Raw genomic sequence first — 18,328 nt, 5'->3', positions numbered from 1 at the left:
CTGCCTGTGGCAGGGGGTCAGGCTAGATGATCTGTTCAGGTCCCTCCTGACCCTTGTTACTATGAAACTATGAAACACTGGATGTATGTAACAATCCCATAATTTGATTGTTTCATTGTAGAACCTGGGCAAAAGTAACCCTCTTTGCTTGCTTATATAGCACATAAGAATCACTATTTGTTGATAGTTGAGCTACCAGCCCCTTAGTAGTTGAAGGGAACAATCCAACAGCCAGATAAACTGTCCTAAGCCCCAATACGTATGTATGAATCATCCTCTCAAAAGAACTCAATGTGCTCAATCTGTGAGGAATTTCATGTACACACACCATCTGTTCTTGGGTGCAAAGTGATAGACAATAATGGGACCAGAGAACTGAATAACACTGGTCTTAAAACATTCGCTGAATCTAAATGGACTACATATTTAATATACCCTCTTACACGGAACTTTCTGCAAGCTATTCCCATTGGCTCTATAGTGTTCAGCCATTCAATACTGTAAAATTCTGAGACAAGTACACAGAATACCAAGTATCACTAATGCTATTAGACCCATAAATCTAGAAATAAGTTATGTACCAATAACTGGAGTTCAAGTGGCATTGTCCACATGTGCATTTCCACTGGGTGCACATGCACCACAGCACTTTTGCTCACAGATCTTTTGCCTTAGCACTATCTGTAGCCCCTCCATCCATACCAGCAGGGCAAAACAAAGTATGTACTTCCTCCTCCTCAATTTTCTCCCATCCACTTAAGACTGTATGCAACTCCAACAAAACAGGAAAGAGGAGGATATGCAGATGTGCAAGTGAACAACATTTCTTAGAGAACTTCAGCTACTGGTAAGTAACTCCTTTTTCTCTTTCAAGTGATTTTCCATATGCAGATCCTCACTGTGAGCGACTCAAAAAACAGTGTTCACACACCTTGGAGTCCTCACAGTCAGTGGCATCAAATGTACATACACTTTATGTGGCCCACCGGGCAATGGTGGACAATCAGAAGTTGAAGGCATGGCTGGCAGGGGAGTAGAATGCCAAAGAATCCAGGGTCCTTGGATCCCAATAGACACAGTGATCAGCATCAGGAAGGCAAGCAAGGGCCAACAGAAGTGTGGTTGTCCTCTGACCACTTTGTCTGTTGCTACTGCTGTGGGCCTACCTCCCTGGCTCCTGGCTCTACTGCCCCAGGCTGGGGCTAGAACTGCCACCGCTATTACATGGAGCTGGAGCTGCCTCCACAGCACACAGCATGTGGCAGCAGCAGCAGCTCCTGCATGGGATGCAAGACAACAGGTTCAGCTGCTGCTGCCGCCACCACATGCCCTGTGCCAGAGCTGGAGCCGGGGCCACCACTGCTGTGTACCTCAGGCTGAATCCATCCCACAAGGAGCCTTGTGGTCCGGAACTGACCTGGGACACAAGGTGATTTTGCCACCCCTGACCTGGGTGAACAGTGCCTGAAGTCACTGCTTACTTTTCACATGAAGGGATGAATGTAATGTCAGATATCAGCCCAGGAGATAACCGTTATAGAAACACTTTAGAAATGAAGTCACCTTATGACGCAGCTGGATACAATCCTGTAATAACTGGACAGTCTTTTGGGTTGTTAACAGTGTACCTCTGGATCTCTCAGCTCAAGGGAGAGACTCACAAAGTCTTTCTAAAAGGCTCAGTTCTCTATACATAGAAAGACTAATCTCTGCACATACTAAATGAAAAATGACACCTCGCCTCAAAAGGAAAGAAGATTAAGGAAGAATATTGGAAACGTAAATCTGCTGGCTGACTTGGAATTTAATGAACACTTTCAGCAGGCACCTGGGGAGGTCCCTCAGGATATTTTTCTTGGATAGTAGGCAGTATGCACAGAGGATCTACCACGTGGTGTTAAATCTCTCCCAGTTTTCTTGCAAAGTTAAAAAACTACAAAGAAACATAGATCAAGAAACATGTTATGAGTTCAAGTAGCAATTCCAGAGACAAGAGTCTCATTTATTAAGGAAAAAGGCAGTGGATTAGTCCTTTAGAAGTCACTAATCTTGAACCTAGATAAGGATGTCCTTTTCAATCTGGTGAAAGTGTGAGCAATTGACACAGCAATCCCCAAATTAAAGCCAAGGAGAAAGAACAGGGAAACCTGACCTGATCCCAGGGGAAGACTTAGGATCCTAACGCCAAAAGGTCCACCAGAGTCAGGTACAACCTTGAAGTCACTATGCTGGAACAAAGACAGTCCATCAGGGTACTCTAAGGAGTCTGTACTATTGTCTTCTATAAACTCTGAACTGTTGATGCAGATCCACAGACTGAATGGAACTGGACACAGGGTCAGAACTGGGAAAAAGTAAGCTTTACAGGTGATACTATAAGAGCTGGAGCCAAACCCAAGCCTCAGAACTAGAACCATAGACAGATGTCAGTACAAGAGCAGACTATATCAGTACTACTAACCGTATTAATTCTGAGGGCAACCTGAAGTCATTCAGTGCTACAGTACACGTAACAGCTTGCCAGAGAGATTTCAGTGTCGAGTCATGGGTTAGAGACAGTGACCGCAAATGTTAACTTGACTTGACTGAAGGAAACTAGGGCCAGGGATCATGGCCATGGAATGGAAGTCAGTATGGGAACCACTGGAATAAGTCCTCTATGGAGGACAGTTTGAGGACTGCCTGGAGCATTTTTCTTAGATTTAGCAGTCTTTGAGCCTTCAAATGTCTCAGCATGTCAAGAATATATTCACAAGGCTGTGAAATTTCAGCATACAAAGAGCAAGAGTAAGGTGAAGTAGTGTCTTCTCTTGGAGCCTCGAAATGGGACCCTCCCCCGGGACAGACTTTAGTACTGCAGCACATAGGAAGTTCTATCAGAATCAAGGTCATACGCAGTCTTGCTAACTACTAAGTACTAGAGGCGAACACCATCAAATGCAGCTTGTATCCCAGGATCACGCACAAATCTCATGCTCAAATTTTTAAGACAGACTAGCAGCTTTGTTTCATGTTCTACATGAAAAGGATATGCATATGGTGCTTTTCCCAGGCATATGGGACTTCCAGGCAATACAGGCATTTGGAGACAGCACAAAAATGAGCAGAAGCCAAGATGATGATAACCTTGGTCTTCTGCTCTCTCTTCACCAAAATTAAAAGAGACTAAATGCTAAAAGAGTACAATGCTCCCAGAGGGCAGCACTGAATGATTCAGATAAAATTAAGCTGGGAGGCAACTAAAGTTTTGCAAATAGAAAGAGTTACATTTTTTACAAGAGAAAACAAAATGAAAATAGGTACAATGATGGAAAATGAAGATAAAAAGCAGCAGAGGCTCAAAAAGGTTTTGACTGTAATTGTCAAGGCCTCAAGTCATAAATTTACAGAGTGCTCTGTCTTCTGCTAGTATCAATGAGTGAAAATGAGAATCAGGAAGCATGTATCTCTTTTACTGCCTCTGCAGGGAGCAAGAGGAGAATTAGATTTGATAGGCAAAAAAGTTTCCAAGCTTGCGATCTATGGCACATTTACTCTCCCAGTTAGAACATGCCTGTGGACAAACACTCATAGGAGAAAGAAACCTTTTCTACAGTTTGGCTGTGAAGAATACTGAAATTTCAGACATTTACAAATTTTCTAGCACAAATGTCTTGCCTTTCAGAGTCCAGGATTATTCCTATAAATGTACATAGTTTGAGACCTAAGTGATACTTTTACAATTTATTAACAGACCAAAGTCCTTGAATATAGAAGTTGTATACTGAAAGTCTGAGAGGACCCTCACAAATGGCTGATTTTAAAACTAATTATTTAGACATGGTATCAACTAACCCCCATCTTGTCTGATGTTTCATTACAATTAAAAGGAATTTTATAATAAGAAATCTGGCGGCTTAGAAAGGAAAACTGGGAGGCCTAAAGTTTAGAAATTCCTTGATTCCTTGGTCAAATCTACATTCTTGCAATGGCTTGGTCTTAAAAAGCTACAGGCAGATGCGCTTGTCTGAGCTACAAAGCAGAGAGCCAATCTAGGCAAGAAAGAAAAGAAATCAAAGATTTCTGAGGAGCCTCCTGGGATCTAATGAAGAGTCTGATGAAGACTATTTTCCTTTTTTAGTATTAAAACGTTTAGATAAAAACACCACCATGCTCAATTTCACCACCCTGTCTTTCAAAGTAGCAGAGACTGCACATTCAAAAATACCATTCTCCCACAAAAGAAGGCCCAGAGTAAAGAAGTGCATGACAGTTAGTATATCAACATGACAGTTTTGTTGGATCCACAGCTGTTAACAGATGCTTAGAAAGCAGCAATTGCAATCTGTGCAGGTAAGAAAGCTCTGATAGTTTTTTTGTTCAGATGCAGCCTTAATCACAAAATTTAGGCTTCTATCTCCAACAGGATTTCTGAAAAGTGACTTATATTCAGGTCAGGAGGTCAGTGACCACACAGAAACATCAGCAAATACAGGATGCATATACATATTCTCATTAGCTCCCTTTCACAGAAACATATATTAAATCAATTATTTGAGAACTATTCAGGCTTAAATTTGTATTTCATGTAAATTAATGATACATGCTTTGACTTGTAACATTTTAAATGTTTTGACTGACCTTAAAGTTAGATGCATCATTAGTATTCATACGAGGCCAGGTCTGCTACCATTATGACAGTAGACAGTACTACCTGCAGATGTCAACTCTGAGATCTGGGCATCAGGAAATAATCTAGCAACCTCTATGATGCCAATAGCTTTGGGCAGAGGAGCAACCTAAAGGGGATACTAGTCCTTATCCCTAGTGGAGAAAATGCTACCAAAAGGCAGATGCCACGGCAGGGTGGACTGGGCTCTCCAGCCTTGGTTGGCAACCAATCTAGGAGCCAAACAGTAAAGATCTTCATACTGGCTGCTCCTGCAGCCAAGCTGGTTCCAGATGTACTGGCTTCTGCCTTTCCTTTGGAATCAACCAGCTCAGCTGAGGGGGATATTGATATACGGGCAACTCAAGTATCTCTCTATCAACTGCCTAGGCTACTGCAGCCAAAACTGAATGGAGCAGATACTCCACCTTTGCTATTTGCATGGGTATAACATGGTGGTTACTTGAATTACACCAGAAATATGACTGAAGGAAACAGCTTATCAGTACAATGGCCTCTCATGCTATGTATACCTGTGACCACTGTGGCTGGTTTAACATTGGTCTCTACAGCCACAAGAGAAAATACACCACCAGTCAGTAGAATAGCTGCAATATCCACTGTCATTCGCTGATAAATGGATGCCATTAATATTACCAACGGAACACTAAATGCAATTGGCCAAATTAATGTTTTAATAAAACAAACCAGAAATCACTATGGAATTACTGTGCCTTGCCAGAATGAAGCAAAGAGCAGGAGAGCGAGTGCAAAGTGACTCTAGAAAATACCAGTTGCTGCTAGTTTTCATTATCAGGTTCCTCATCCAAATCATATTTTTACCCCTCTAACTTTCTTGGGTAAGTAACTAGAGAGAGGCTGCAAGCCAATTTTGAAAGAGCACCTCTGACAGATTTTCTGCATTGACAATATTGTTACTGTGTAAAATTGTATACAGACCCCCAAATACCTGCCTTAACCTAGAAGTCCAATTATGGTATGTCTCATATGTCCACATTAGGCTGGATTTCTTTCTTTGAGTTAACTCATGATTGCATTCTAAAATCTAAGTTTTCATCTAAAGAAAAGAAAAATGAAGGTAGAAATGTTTATATTGAAGAAATTAGTCTGCAAAGCATCCTTAGAAGAGAGTCTCCAGCTGTCTTCCTTATTTCCTTCACTTGAGCAGTTCTCTACCAGCTCTGGGTTATGAGACCCAGAGAAGAAGAAGGATGGTCAAGCAGCTAAAGTATTAGGAAAGGACTTGGATACCCAAAGTTCAATATCTTCTCTGGGCCAGACTGCCTATGTAACCTTGGACAAGCCACTTAGCCTCTATGTACTTTAGCTGCTCACTAATAAAGGAGGTAAATAATTCCAGCCTCTTACACATTGTGAAGTACTCAGATCTATAGTATTGGGAGCCAAACAGTTCCCTTTGTGCTGCTCTGACCTTTTTACCTAACATGAAGGCAAGTGTGAGAAGCAGGTAATGTGTCCAATAACAAAGGGCTCAGCTTCAGCAGATGGACTGCTCATGTTCCTCGGCTTTACCACCACAGAATTTAAAGCATAAAGTGTCTACAACTCCATACATGGAAAAGCAAGTACTTTTCTCCCCAAAAATGAAATTACTTTTTACCTCCCAAGAAATGTTTTGTTTAAAGCTAGTAGTAGTAAAATACAACATGGCAATATTAATCAGAAAAATGCACATTAATTAAAATAGGAATCCTATTATAAGTTGTCTTAATTTTTAATTTCTCACAGTTTTGGCATTTCATATTAATGCACCCCTTTGTCTAATTTTTTTAATCTAAGACAGACATATTCCACATTTACTGAAAATAGAGCTACTTCAATACTGTCGTGATTAAGACTTGTTCTTTTCCAAGAGATCAAGTATTCTTGTAAAGCATACAGAAAAGAAGAGCATCCAGATAGATATTTGTTACCACTCCTTAACAAAAATATTTCTCCACCTGTCTGACTTACAGCTGGTCTTGCAGCTCCACAATGATGTACTCCAGCTGCTCCTTTTCCATTTTATGGGCTAGATCCATATCTTCAATCCGCTGCAGTAGGAGTTTATTCTGTGAAACAGATTCAGCCAATTGTGTTTCTCTAAGGCGTACCAGCTCTTCAAGATAACCCTGTAAATAGAAGTTAGAAATCTTCATGGAACAATAACAAGAATTATGAACAAACACATTCCCATTTTTTAGCTTAAAATATATGGCTTTACTGTTTAGTTCTGTTCTAACATTCTTGTGAATGGACATGTAGAGATTATGCATTATCAAATTCTGACAAAAAGAACACCTTTTAGGTTATTAATGTGGTTAGAACAGTCTTTATTCCAAGAAAATGGAAGCAAAACCTGGAAAGAGATAAATGAGATTACAATGGTACCAGCATGATCAGCCAATAAATGTTGTACTACTAGCTTTAAGCTTTCTCTCTAAAAAAAAAAAACAAAAACAAAAAAAAAACAAAACAAAACAAAACAAAAAAAAACCCACAAAAAACCCCACCGCCAGAAACTGGTTATAACTCTATTATTTACAAAGCAATTACTGAAGACATTGGAAGATGCATCAAAAGGACAAGAAAAGGATCAAACTAATCAGCAAACAGAGGATCGAAAATATTAGCAATTCAATTTGTATTAGGAAAGTTGGGAACAAATGAAGCAGCACCAAATTATACAAAACAGCAGCAAAAATGTTTAGTTGAAATTATGTCTCACTGGTGCAGGGCATGAAAATACAAGGGGGATAGATCACTTATCTATACTTTAATTAATTTTTGAGAGAGTGTAGCCTGAGTGTGACCAAACCAAAGGTTTAGTCAACAGCTCTCAGTAGGCTAGCACACATTCTCCACATCCTTAAGCTTCCAGAAAATGGTAAAAAGGCAGGGTGCTCAACTCTGGGCCCATGGGCCAGATCCAGCCCACAACACCATGTTGTCCTGCCCATGGGGCTCACCACAGGTCTACAAACTTGGCAATGTGGAGCAGCAGCAGTGCAGCTACCAAATGTCCAGATCCGTGGAAGGCCCCATGACCTCCATGTTGGATAGAGCACCTGGTCCCAGCATGCGGGGCCAGTTCTGGGCCCCAGGGCCCAATTCTAGTTGGGTGGGGCTAGGAGAAGGTAGTGCCAAGTCCCCAGGACCCAGTTCCCAATGCAAAGGGGAAATTAACCAGCTTCACAGTTGCAACCAGGTAAATACTTGGAAAGTAGAGATGAAAATCATACACTTGATCATATAAGAAAAGAATACTTCAAAGCACCCAAACAATGACACTGATTATGAATAGCACAAACAGCAGCCAACTAGGATGTAGACTGCAGAGTTCCATGGGTAGACAAATTAAAAAAGGAATCCATCCAACTGGATTGCCAGTTCCACAAAAGACTTAACTTTGAAAGCTCAGCATAAACCTATACGAATGCAGAAAAGAGGTAAGAAGAATCACAACAGACTGATGTAGCTGCAAAGGAGATTTTTGGACACCTGAAAAGATTGAGAGATACATACTAAGGAAAGATGCAAAGAATGCAGAGTTGCTCAATATCCACTTCATTTTACTCTTCACAAAAATAACTGAAAACTTTTGCTAATTGTTGGGTCACAGTTAATATTAACAAAGAAGAGGATGACCTGCAGATCATGAAAAATGAGAGACATAACAACAATTTTTGATTTATTTGAACAAATAGTAGGTCCGACTGGGCATGTCAACACATGCAATTAATGCAACTGAATATACTCTGGCTCAAATTTGAGCCAGAGTAAATTAATCCTGATGTCATCTTCTACAAGTGCACTTAAGCACAGTAATTTATTGTGCTGCTGGATACTACCTGCATCTGACAGGACTATCCAGCACCACAGTAAATTAGTCTACGGCACCCTAATTACCATGCATGTGTACACAGTGACACTTTACTGTGCGGCAAATTAGTCTGATAAGCAGTAAAGCATCTTACGTAGATGCACCCACCGAGTCCCCCACCTCAAGCTGCTGAAGGAACTAGCTGAAGAAATCTCAGAACCACTAGTAATACTATTTGCAAACTCACAAGGCCCCAGAGAACTAGACAGGGTTAAACATAGTGCCCATATTTAAATAGCTGAAAAACAGAAAATTCTGAGAATGACAGATCAGGCAGCCTGAATTCCAAGATCTGGGAAGTTACTGGAGCAACTGATAACGATTCTCTTCTAATTTGTAAATACCTGCAGGATGAAGGGATACTCACAAGCAGCCAACATAGTCCACAGATAGGGATTCATTCCTACCAGTAAAAATTTCATAGGAGGACTGGTAGAAAGAACTCTCTTGCTTTCACAGAATTGTGGAATATTCGCTGTCTTCCACATCAGAAAGAAGTATACCGTTGTTCAAATTAGACTGGGAGGAGAGAGATCTTCCTCACAGGTAACTTATCTAACTTCTTACAAAAGAGTCAGTTCTCTTTTGCAAAACATCCCCTGAACAGCCGTAGTCGTTTTTTGGGGTGGGCACAAACATAATACCCATTCATTGGCATAGACTTGTTAGGAACAGATCTTGACAAATCAACTTGATTTCCCTCTTTGACAGGATAACTGGTTTGGTGCATAAAGGGAAAGGGTTTGGTGGATATGACATAACCAAATAAAGCTAAGTCTTTAGAGTGAAACCCATGTGCCAAATTTGCCATTTTTGCAGAAACTGATTTCAGGCAGGTTCCACAATAAAGTGCAGGCCCTGCAAAAAAGCATGGGCTCTGCACTTCTGGCAGGCTCCCTGGAGAAAAAAGAGCCACTTACCAAGAATAAAACGCTGACTCCCTCTGGGGAGCCAGTAGTCCTTGTGGCTGCTGCAGGCTGGCTGCATAGCCCATGGGGGGGTTAGGGGGAGAGATATCACCAGCATGGCCAGATAGCTGCTGCCGCCCCCACCCCCACCCCTTGCTGCTGAATGGCTGCGAGGGCTGTCCATCATGTGACCCAGCCCCTCTACATCAATCAGCTGTGAGGGGTGGGGCTACATGATGGACAGCCCTTGCAGTGGCCAGGGGCAGGACTACTGGGGCCTCTCAGCCAGAGGCACTTGGGGGAGCACCATGCTCGACCCACAAAAATGGCTGCCAGTTCTATAGTCTGCTCATGAAAATTGGCCAGCAGCTGCCTTGAGTTCAGTAGACCCCTACTCATGAGTGACCCAGAGGAACATGAACTACATAGAGTTACCATTATTCATTATGAAGTGAGATATTATAGAGAAACCTTGGATTGACTGATTGATTCATGGAAGATACAGAAGCCAAATATAGCCACAGAGGACTTAGACAAGATTAGTTATCTCTGTAATGCCGAAGATAGTTCAAAGCGCTGTGTATTTTGGAAAGTAATGGTGTATTAAGGTGATGAGACCAGATAAAAAAAAGTTCTTTTATACTGAAAGACTGAATCTTATGGCATCTTTTGTGCCAGCAAGAACCTGTTCAACAAGATACAGAAAAGGAGAAGTTCCATTCATGTCAGCAGCAAAAACTAAAAACAATACTTGCATGTATAAAGAGCAGAATTATAGCTCAAAAAGATATTAAACCCACCCACCTGTTTTGGTATGCTGCATCTAGTTCTGGTAATCAGATTTAAGAAAAATATTGGGAGAAGTCCAAAGAGGCCAACAAGAGTAATTTGAGATAGAAAATTAATCACATAGAACAGCAACTTGTTGTTAGTTATTATATTTATATTCCTACAATATTTGTGTTTAATCTAAAATTACAATCCCATGATGTCTCCCATACAGTCTCCCGTTGGAGACTGAACACATCTTAAATGTTAGTGCAGGACCAAAGAGATTAGGCTAATGACCCTCAAAATAGGCACTTTGTTATATGTTAAGAAACTTTTATTTAAACTATCATATACAGTGGTGCCACAACCCATATAAGTACCTAGGATAGATGGAAGCCACTATCTAAAAAAAAGGGAACACAGAACTGCAGCATTCATTACATTTTAACCAAGATAACCCAAATAAAAATCATGCTTTAGTCACAATACCAAGAACATAAAAAACAATCTGTCATCCTCACCCTTATGCACACTTATATTTTACCTTCTGTTCCAAAGCCAGTCGATATTTCTGCTCTACCCTTTTGCATTTGTTGTACCAACTGTTTTCATCCATTATGAAAGGGGGACCAATATTTTCTGGAGTACTGCTTTCACTGCCACTGCTGCCCAGTGTTCGCAGCTCTTCTTCATCACTGCTTATGCTGTCAGAACTGAAGAACCATAGTAATAAGCCACCTTTATAAGCATAATTCATTATAGTGCAAAATTAGACTTAAAAGTTGAAACACTGCTACTCTGAAAGGTAAAATATGTCAATTTCTTAAAACAAAAAAATCAGTAAGAAAAAACAGACATACGATTAAACCTTTCACATTAATGCACTACTTTGGAATCAACTAAAATACTGTGAAAATGTGTTTATGTACTAGCTGCAAAAAGCCATGATGGAGCACATGGCAGGTGTGCATAGAAATATACATATACATATACACACAGTTATAGCTCCATTTCTTGAGGCTGAAATCTACAATACTAATTGGGGATAAGGTTAAATTTTAAATGATGAAGGAACTAAGGGATGAGCATAATGCATCAAAGTAATAGGAAGTAGAAAGTCAGCCATCTCAGAATGAGAAGCATTAAGTTGGCAGCTCCCAGACTCAAGCAATTGAGAATGACTAGGAAGAAATGGGATTTGATTCTAAAATGCAAACTAGTACACAAAAGGAGGATTTTTTGCTATGCTAAATGAGAGAAATTTGAAGGCGAACTTCTGCCATGACCATAGTAAAGGGCAGCAGGCCATTAGGTCTCAGAAGCTTTAATGGGGCTCTGTGCTCCTCCCAGGAGCTACCAGAGAATAAACTTAGAAAAAAATTAAGACGGGGAAGTCTCAGAAGGAAGGATTTTAATGTAAAACTAACCTTCCTGCAGAATTACAAAAATGCAACACCTTTGCTTATTTTCAGTATTAAAATTTCTAAGTAATAGATTTTTCATGTTTCATCTAGACATATAATATTGGTATTTTAAATACTGTAAGAATGCCAAAGAACTCTTTTAAAGTTGGTGTAACTCTTGAAGGCAAACTACTACGGTGTGCTCAAAGTATACAATCTTTGAGGCCACATTAACAGGAACAAACAGAAGCACGAATTACAACCAAAGAATGTAAGGGCTGTATTCTGTTTCAACTTAAAGGCAAACCAGCAAGCTTGCCTTCCCTCTAGCAAACATGAGAGCATCCATAAAAACTTTTCCAACTGCAACATAATGCAATGCTGACTGAACAAACAGTATTTCTCCAAGATGTGTGTGCATTTCTCAGCATGCATATTCTATTACTAATTTGGGATAAAACATTAGTGTTGCAGTTCACCTTTAAGTGAACAAAAGAACATTAGACAAGCTATACTGCATCCAATCAATGGTTCATCCATCCTAGTAGCCCATTTCCAAGGCCAGGGACAGTTACTACACTTTTACCAGTATAAGTGATTGGAAACCAGTGTATACCCACAACAGAACAGAAGGTTGGCACACAAAACAGATCAATACCCATAACAGAACAGATGTTCAGCACAGAGTCTGATTTAAAAATCATGGAACCAGATCTAAGATTCCCCCCACCCCCAGCCCAAAGGGTGAATGTGTGCTCTGTTCATTACCAATCTAAACTATACTGCTTACAGAAAATTTGAAACTTAAATTGATTCTGCTTTGGGCTTTTTGAATGTCTGCACCTATCCCAAACGGATGCTTTAGGGCAGGAGGAGGAGGGGCAGGGACGACGGACCTGCAGCATGGGCGCTACAAGTCAAGCAATCTCTGCGTGTCGCACAGCAAAATCAGGGAGTGGCCAGGCAGCACAGTGACAGATACAGCAGGGAGAGGGATTTTGGGCAAGAAAAAAAAAGAGCAGACTGGGTAGGCACCACAAGAAGCAGAAAACAAAGCAGCAAATCAGGTAGGGAGCAGAAAGAGCAGCCAATTGAGCAGAGGAAAGGGATCACAGTGACACCAAGGGCAGCACTAGTCTGTGGCTTATTTAGCCTTTTTGTCCGCCAAGAAGGTTGGCCTCCACTATTAATGGATCTATCATCCATAAATGTGTCTAGTCCCTTCCTTAACTGGGCTATACTATCTACCCCTATAGCCTCCTGTAGTAATGAGTTCCACAACTTAAATCTGTACTACATGAGAAAAGTTTCTCTTGTGAGGTATAAACCTCTCTCCTTCTAATTTTAGTGGTTGCCCATTCATTCTAGTATTCTGGGACTTGATGAATAACAGTTCCCTATTCACTTTGTCCACACACTTCGTGATTTTATAGACCCCCTATCACATCCCTGCTTCAGCCTTCTCCTTTCCAAGCAGAAGAGTCCTAGCCTTTTTAATTTCTACTGGTATGGCAACTGCTCCATACACTTGATCTCATTTCCCTTTTCTGTACCTTCTCTAATTCTACTACATCCATTTAACATGTGGAGACAAGAACTACACACAGTATTCAAGAGATGGCACACCATAGATTTGTATGACATTATATTTTCCATTTTGTTTTCAATTCCATTTTTAATGATGCCCAACAATTTATTATGTTTTTTGATCACTACTGCATACTGAACTATGCAATTTGGTATTTAAAAAAAAAATAAGACTATCATCTCCAGAGAATACTTATAATTTCCAAGTTTGGTTGTCTGTCTCAAGAGATACAATATGAAAGATATGTAATGGGATGACTAATTGTAATTCCCATTTGTTTTTTTCAAACAGAAAAATCTAGCAACCGCCAATGTATATGCTCTTTTGAGATGCTTAGTTGAAGACCTTATTTTTCTCAGTCCAACATAAATATTAATTACGTGCACTTTGGCAAAAAGAACAATTATGCAAGATCATAAAGGCAACATATGGTTAAACAGATCAAAGATATTCAATTTCTATGAAGAGATAAAATGCTGATACTGCAAACAGACAATTGTTTATATCTGTGTCACCCTGCAAAAGTGCAGGGCCAAATAAAATTATTACATTTCAGAATCAACATTATTAAAACTGAGGCTTAACAGAAACAGTGTACATAAGAAAAAAATTGCTTCCTACAGGAAAAAAAATAAACTATATACACTATATACTATAACTAGAAAGCGTAAGCTTTGCTAACAGACCACTTCATATGCATGCTGGTTGGAAAAAAGACAAACCCTAAGGGATGTATGTTGAAACTGAAATATGACAGCTCATATCTGTAAGTTTGAGCCCAAGATACGTACATCAAGATAAGCATCATTTTGGTCACCAGATGGGGCATACTTTAGCATACCAGATATCAATAAACTTCAGGATGGTAAATACAAGCTCAAATATTTAACTACTAGCTTAACTCTACAAATAACATAAGTTTTTAATATTTTTTTAAAAAAAATCTACCTTTGGGTAAATTTCAGATAAGGTGTGTAATCTATTACAGCTGGAAAGTTGCCATCCAGTCCCTCTCCCTTCAAGCAGAAACTGATAAAATAGAGAACCATGTTATACAAGCTGAAATCTTACCAGCATACATACTTGATTTCCTTCATCAACAAAATATATCAGAAAAAAGAATGACTGAAAAATAGTTTTCAGTAACTGACCATCAACATATATGCAGAGTCTATATTGTTAATACTAAGAAAATTAAAAGTTTTGGCCTCCATTTTAGGATGTTACAATTTTTATGCATATTGGCATTCTGAGTAGAAATACAATTTGGTACTTTTTCCAAGGACAAAGGGCACTGTAGTCTTAGTTTGCTTTTTCTTAAGGACTTTAAACAGCTATTACTCATCAAGAACTGAGCAAAAGTTATCACGCACACAATTCAATCTACGTATTATTGCATTTTCCACACTTTAAAATCATTTGATTGTAGTAATTTCCAACATGGCTGAGCCCGTGTAATATGAATTAAAATAACAAGTTCTTTGGGGCAGGGATTATCTGTCTAGATTATTACAAATTCTTACAGATGTGCTTAACTTGATTGTAATGGAAGTTACATATACACTTACTTCAATGAACATAAGCAAATGGCTGCAAGTTTGAGGCCTAAGAGGCCAGACAAAGGGGCAAACATAGTAAACATACAAGGCAAGTAATCAAGGCAACTGACACACCTTATTACTTTAAACACACACACACACACTTACTGCTGCTATGAGGAGAGAGAAGACCCTGGCAGGCATTACACTTAAGATGTGATTAACTAGTTAAACATACCTTAAGTAGTAACCCAACCACACGTGCAGTTAATGACCCAATAAAACAGGGAATAAGCCACACAGTTATACAAAATGTGTAATAACTTTGTGACTGGTTCCCTTCGCACCTTAAATTGGAAGTGTACTGAGGCTCCCAGCCTCAGAGATGTCCCTGAGGTTGGGAGCTGCAGTTAGCTGACTGGGGCTCCCAGTCTTGAGGGCGCACCAAACGACTCCAGTGCAGTCTCAAGGTAGGTCTGATCAGCCGACAGGCCCGCTACTTGCTGGTGCAGGGGGAGCCTAGGATCATGATCCTAAGCTCTCCCTGCATTGGCAATACAGAGCAATTGGGATCTGAGCCCCTACACATATAGCATGGCAGGAGGCACAGTTGTTCCCTGTCAAGAATACAATGCAGTCTGTGGATGATTTCTTGTTCTGCAATTTCATATTCAAGCTGCTTTTTAAAACATTTTTGTTTAAAGGACACATTTTCTGAGGTAAATGACAAAATGTTCATGGAGAGTGAAGTGTTCTGCCATGGGCTTTTGTGTATTTCTGGAACTTATGTTAATTGGTGTCCACTCCTTCTTTTACCTTGTTTGGCCAATGTAGACAATCAAGGTGAACCATACACAGGCTATGGAGTGCAGGATATTGGTGAAGGGGCAGGTGAATGAACTCTGGATATTATCATTTGTGTTACTTGGTTCAGTGATTCAGTGGTGATTGGTTCCAGTTATTCTAAGTAGGTTCCTCACCATCCTGGAAGGGGACCAGACTCTGCTTTAAATATAATGAGCAGGGAGTTTCAAGGCCCATACATCTCACACCTGGAAGACGATTAAGTCAAGTGACATCTTCCAGGAAAACAAAGCCAAAAATAAGGGAACATCTAATTAGTACACATGCCAAAGTAGTAAAATAGGGTAAACCTAAAACGATATCTGTATGGTAATTGTTTTTCTTATGTGATCATTAGAATCCAATTGGTTTTTATAGTTATTCTATGTATAATAAAAGATGTAACCTTCTATCGCACTTCAAGCTTGTAAACCACTGTGCACTTGCCCTCTGCCAGGGACAAAGCCAAACCATGTGGAGCCAGGGCCTTGCCAACCCAACCACTCGCAACAGATGTGTCTAAGGGCTGAGAGCTTTAAGTGACAATCCTGTTGTCCTTAGCATCGAATTGCTACAATATCAAACCTGAGATCTGACCTTGGCTCTCTTGATCTGAGTGGCTACAGGGAACCCTGTTCTAGAGTCCCAAAGTAGGCATCTGCTAATCAGAAGGTAGTTGTAATGCAATTTGCTACAGACAATGGATTTACATTATGATCATTAGGATGAAGTCTGGTGGCGTGGAGATAGGTGTAGCAGTCAGTCAGTTTCCAATGAAATGGAAACCGTTTATGTGATCATTGCAAAGTTTCACAGAGATGTTCAAGAAATGAGTGTGACGGATGGAGTATTCAAGGTTTGACAGAGGAGTGAAAATTGTTAAAGTCCTGGTACAGTTTCACTGGAGATCCTTCCCACTGTATCTACACATTAAAGATGTCATTAGTGTACCTTTCAAATACCAGTGGTATGATGGGGCATCTGTGGAGGAGGTAGATTTCAAGGTCTGTTATAAATATGTTGATGTACTAATAAAATATCCATGTACCCAGGGCAGTACAAAGTTTTTGAAGATCTAGGGACTTGCCATAGCTGAAATAGTGCATGGGACAAAGCAAGAATCTGAAGGAAATGGAAGCAGTGTCATCATAGCAGATAATGTAATCCATCTTCATGGGGAGACTTTGGTGTACAGTGATGAGATGACCTTGATGGCTAACAGAGTTTGGTGGAAGTCTGTCAATGGAATCTGGTTTCCTGAGAAAATCTATGGTATCTGGCAGCTCCAGTGGTATACGGAAATAGGAGAGAGTCAACACAGCTAGGCATTTCTTCTGTGACTGTGCCAATGCCAGAGACAATGGGGCATTGTAGGTTGCCTGGCTTGTGGATCTTCTTGTCTGGTCTGAGTTCCTGGGAGTTAGAAGCATACATTTTCTCTTGCATTTCCAGAAATAGCCTGCAAGGGAGTATATCATTCCCTCGGATATTGTTCCCTGAGGTCTTTTGTCAGTGAAAAGTGGTTTTAGGAAAAGACTGGGATGGAAATCCTCCACAACACAGCATTCACCTTAAGGTTATTGTTCTTCATGTGGAAGAGGAGGAGAGTGTGTAGAAGTCATACAAAACTACTGGTTGATGGGACAAGTTTCTAAAACCGTATACAAATATTTGAAAATGCAAACCTATGTAGTGTGTGTACGTGTGTGTGTGTACATATGTACACATGCCCCATTATAAACCCAAACTTACAGACTACCCTGCTATTTTAAGGTTCTCTCCTTAATTTGAACAAAGTTAAATAAAAAGAATTATTATAGAAATAAGACAACTTTCATCACACTAATAAGTGGCATAACATTTCAGAACCAAATAATTTTAAATAAAAGCAGTTAGAATTACACAGAATATTTGCTGTATGATCAAGTACTTGTCAAATAACTTAAGTACCTGAAATCAATAGCATTGAGTCCCAGCAACATGCCAGCAAGCATATTTGCTTCTTCACCCAAGACAATCGCTCCATCCTCATAAAATCTCCTGTAAAAGAAAGATTTCAGCTTAAACCCATGCCTTTTAGTGAACACCAATCTGTATTCTACGTAACGATTTAGTTATTAAATCATTCAACCTATAAACACTAAAATCCTATTTTTGGTTTAGGTTTCTTTAAAGTGTACCTGAAGATTATTTAAAGACATAGTATTCACATTTCACTTTCAATAGCTGACTATATTATGTTTTTATTTATGTTTTGTGCAAACTGACTATGTAAAATACTTTATACAATGCAGTTCAGACAGAATAGTCATAGAAGCTCTGGTTGCTTGAATGGTATCCACTTTTTATTTCTAATAAATCAAAGTTTAAGATCTCCACAAAGCAACAAATTCAAAAGGGAAAAAATTGTGTTCCGTAATGAAAAAGTTTTACATAAAAAAAATGAGATAACAGTAAACAAGGTAACTATATACATACTACTGAATGCATTAAGGATTTATATCACTGCCTCAAGAAATAGTGATAAAAAGGATGGAAAAATGAGCAGGGAAAGAACAAATCTAACATATTCCACAGATTCTTCCTGGTAGTGCTACCACCAAGCCAGTTAGCCCATATTCTTGTGTTTGTATTTAACTATTCCAAGCAAAGTAGAACATCTCCAGAGAAGACGGTGAGAGACTCACCAGACACTCGTGTATAACCTACTTCTGAGAATATTCTC

At 39.7% G+C, this 18,328-nt stretch overlaps 1 protein-coding gene across 5 annotated transcripts in view; it reads right to left on the bottom strand.

Annotated features, from left to right (window-relative positions):
- RUNDC3B (RUN domain containing 3B) overlaps positions 1–18,328 on the bottom strand; it is an 86,713-nt gene that overhangs the window by 41,858 nt on the left and 26,527 nt on the right. For all 5 annotated transcript variants that reach the window (XR_002095833.1, XM_019508368.1, XM_019508369.1 and 2 more), the window contains exons 4-7: positions 17,554–17,643; positions 14,171–14,251; positions 10,776–10,944; positions 6,644–6,801 (exon numbers count right to left, since the gene is read on the bottom strand). Coding sequence is in view for 4 of the 5 variants with exons in the window: in XM_019508368.1 (XP_019363913.1) it covers positions 6,644–6,801; positions 10,776–10,944; positions 14,171–14,251; positions 17,554–17,643 (498 nt within the window). In the remaining variant the exon portion in view is untranslated. The remainder of the gene's footprint in view (positions 1–6,643; positions 6,802–10,775; positions 10,945–14,170; positions 14,252–17,553; positions 17,644–18,328) is intronic.

Source organism: Gavialis gangeticus, unplaced genomic scaffold (genome assembly GCF_001723915.1).
Source record: "Gavialis gangeticus isolate Ggan-Ray unplaced genomic scaffold, GavGan_comp1, whole genome shotgun sequence".
Taxonomy (NCBI): Eukaryota; Metazoa; Chordata; order Crocodylia; family Gavialidae; genus Gavialis; species Gavialis gangeticus.
Note: the sequence above shows the minus strand (reverse complement) of the source record. Positions and strands in the feature narration are given on the sequence as shown.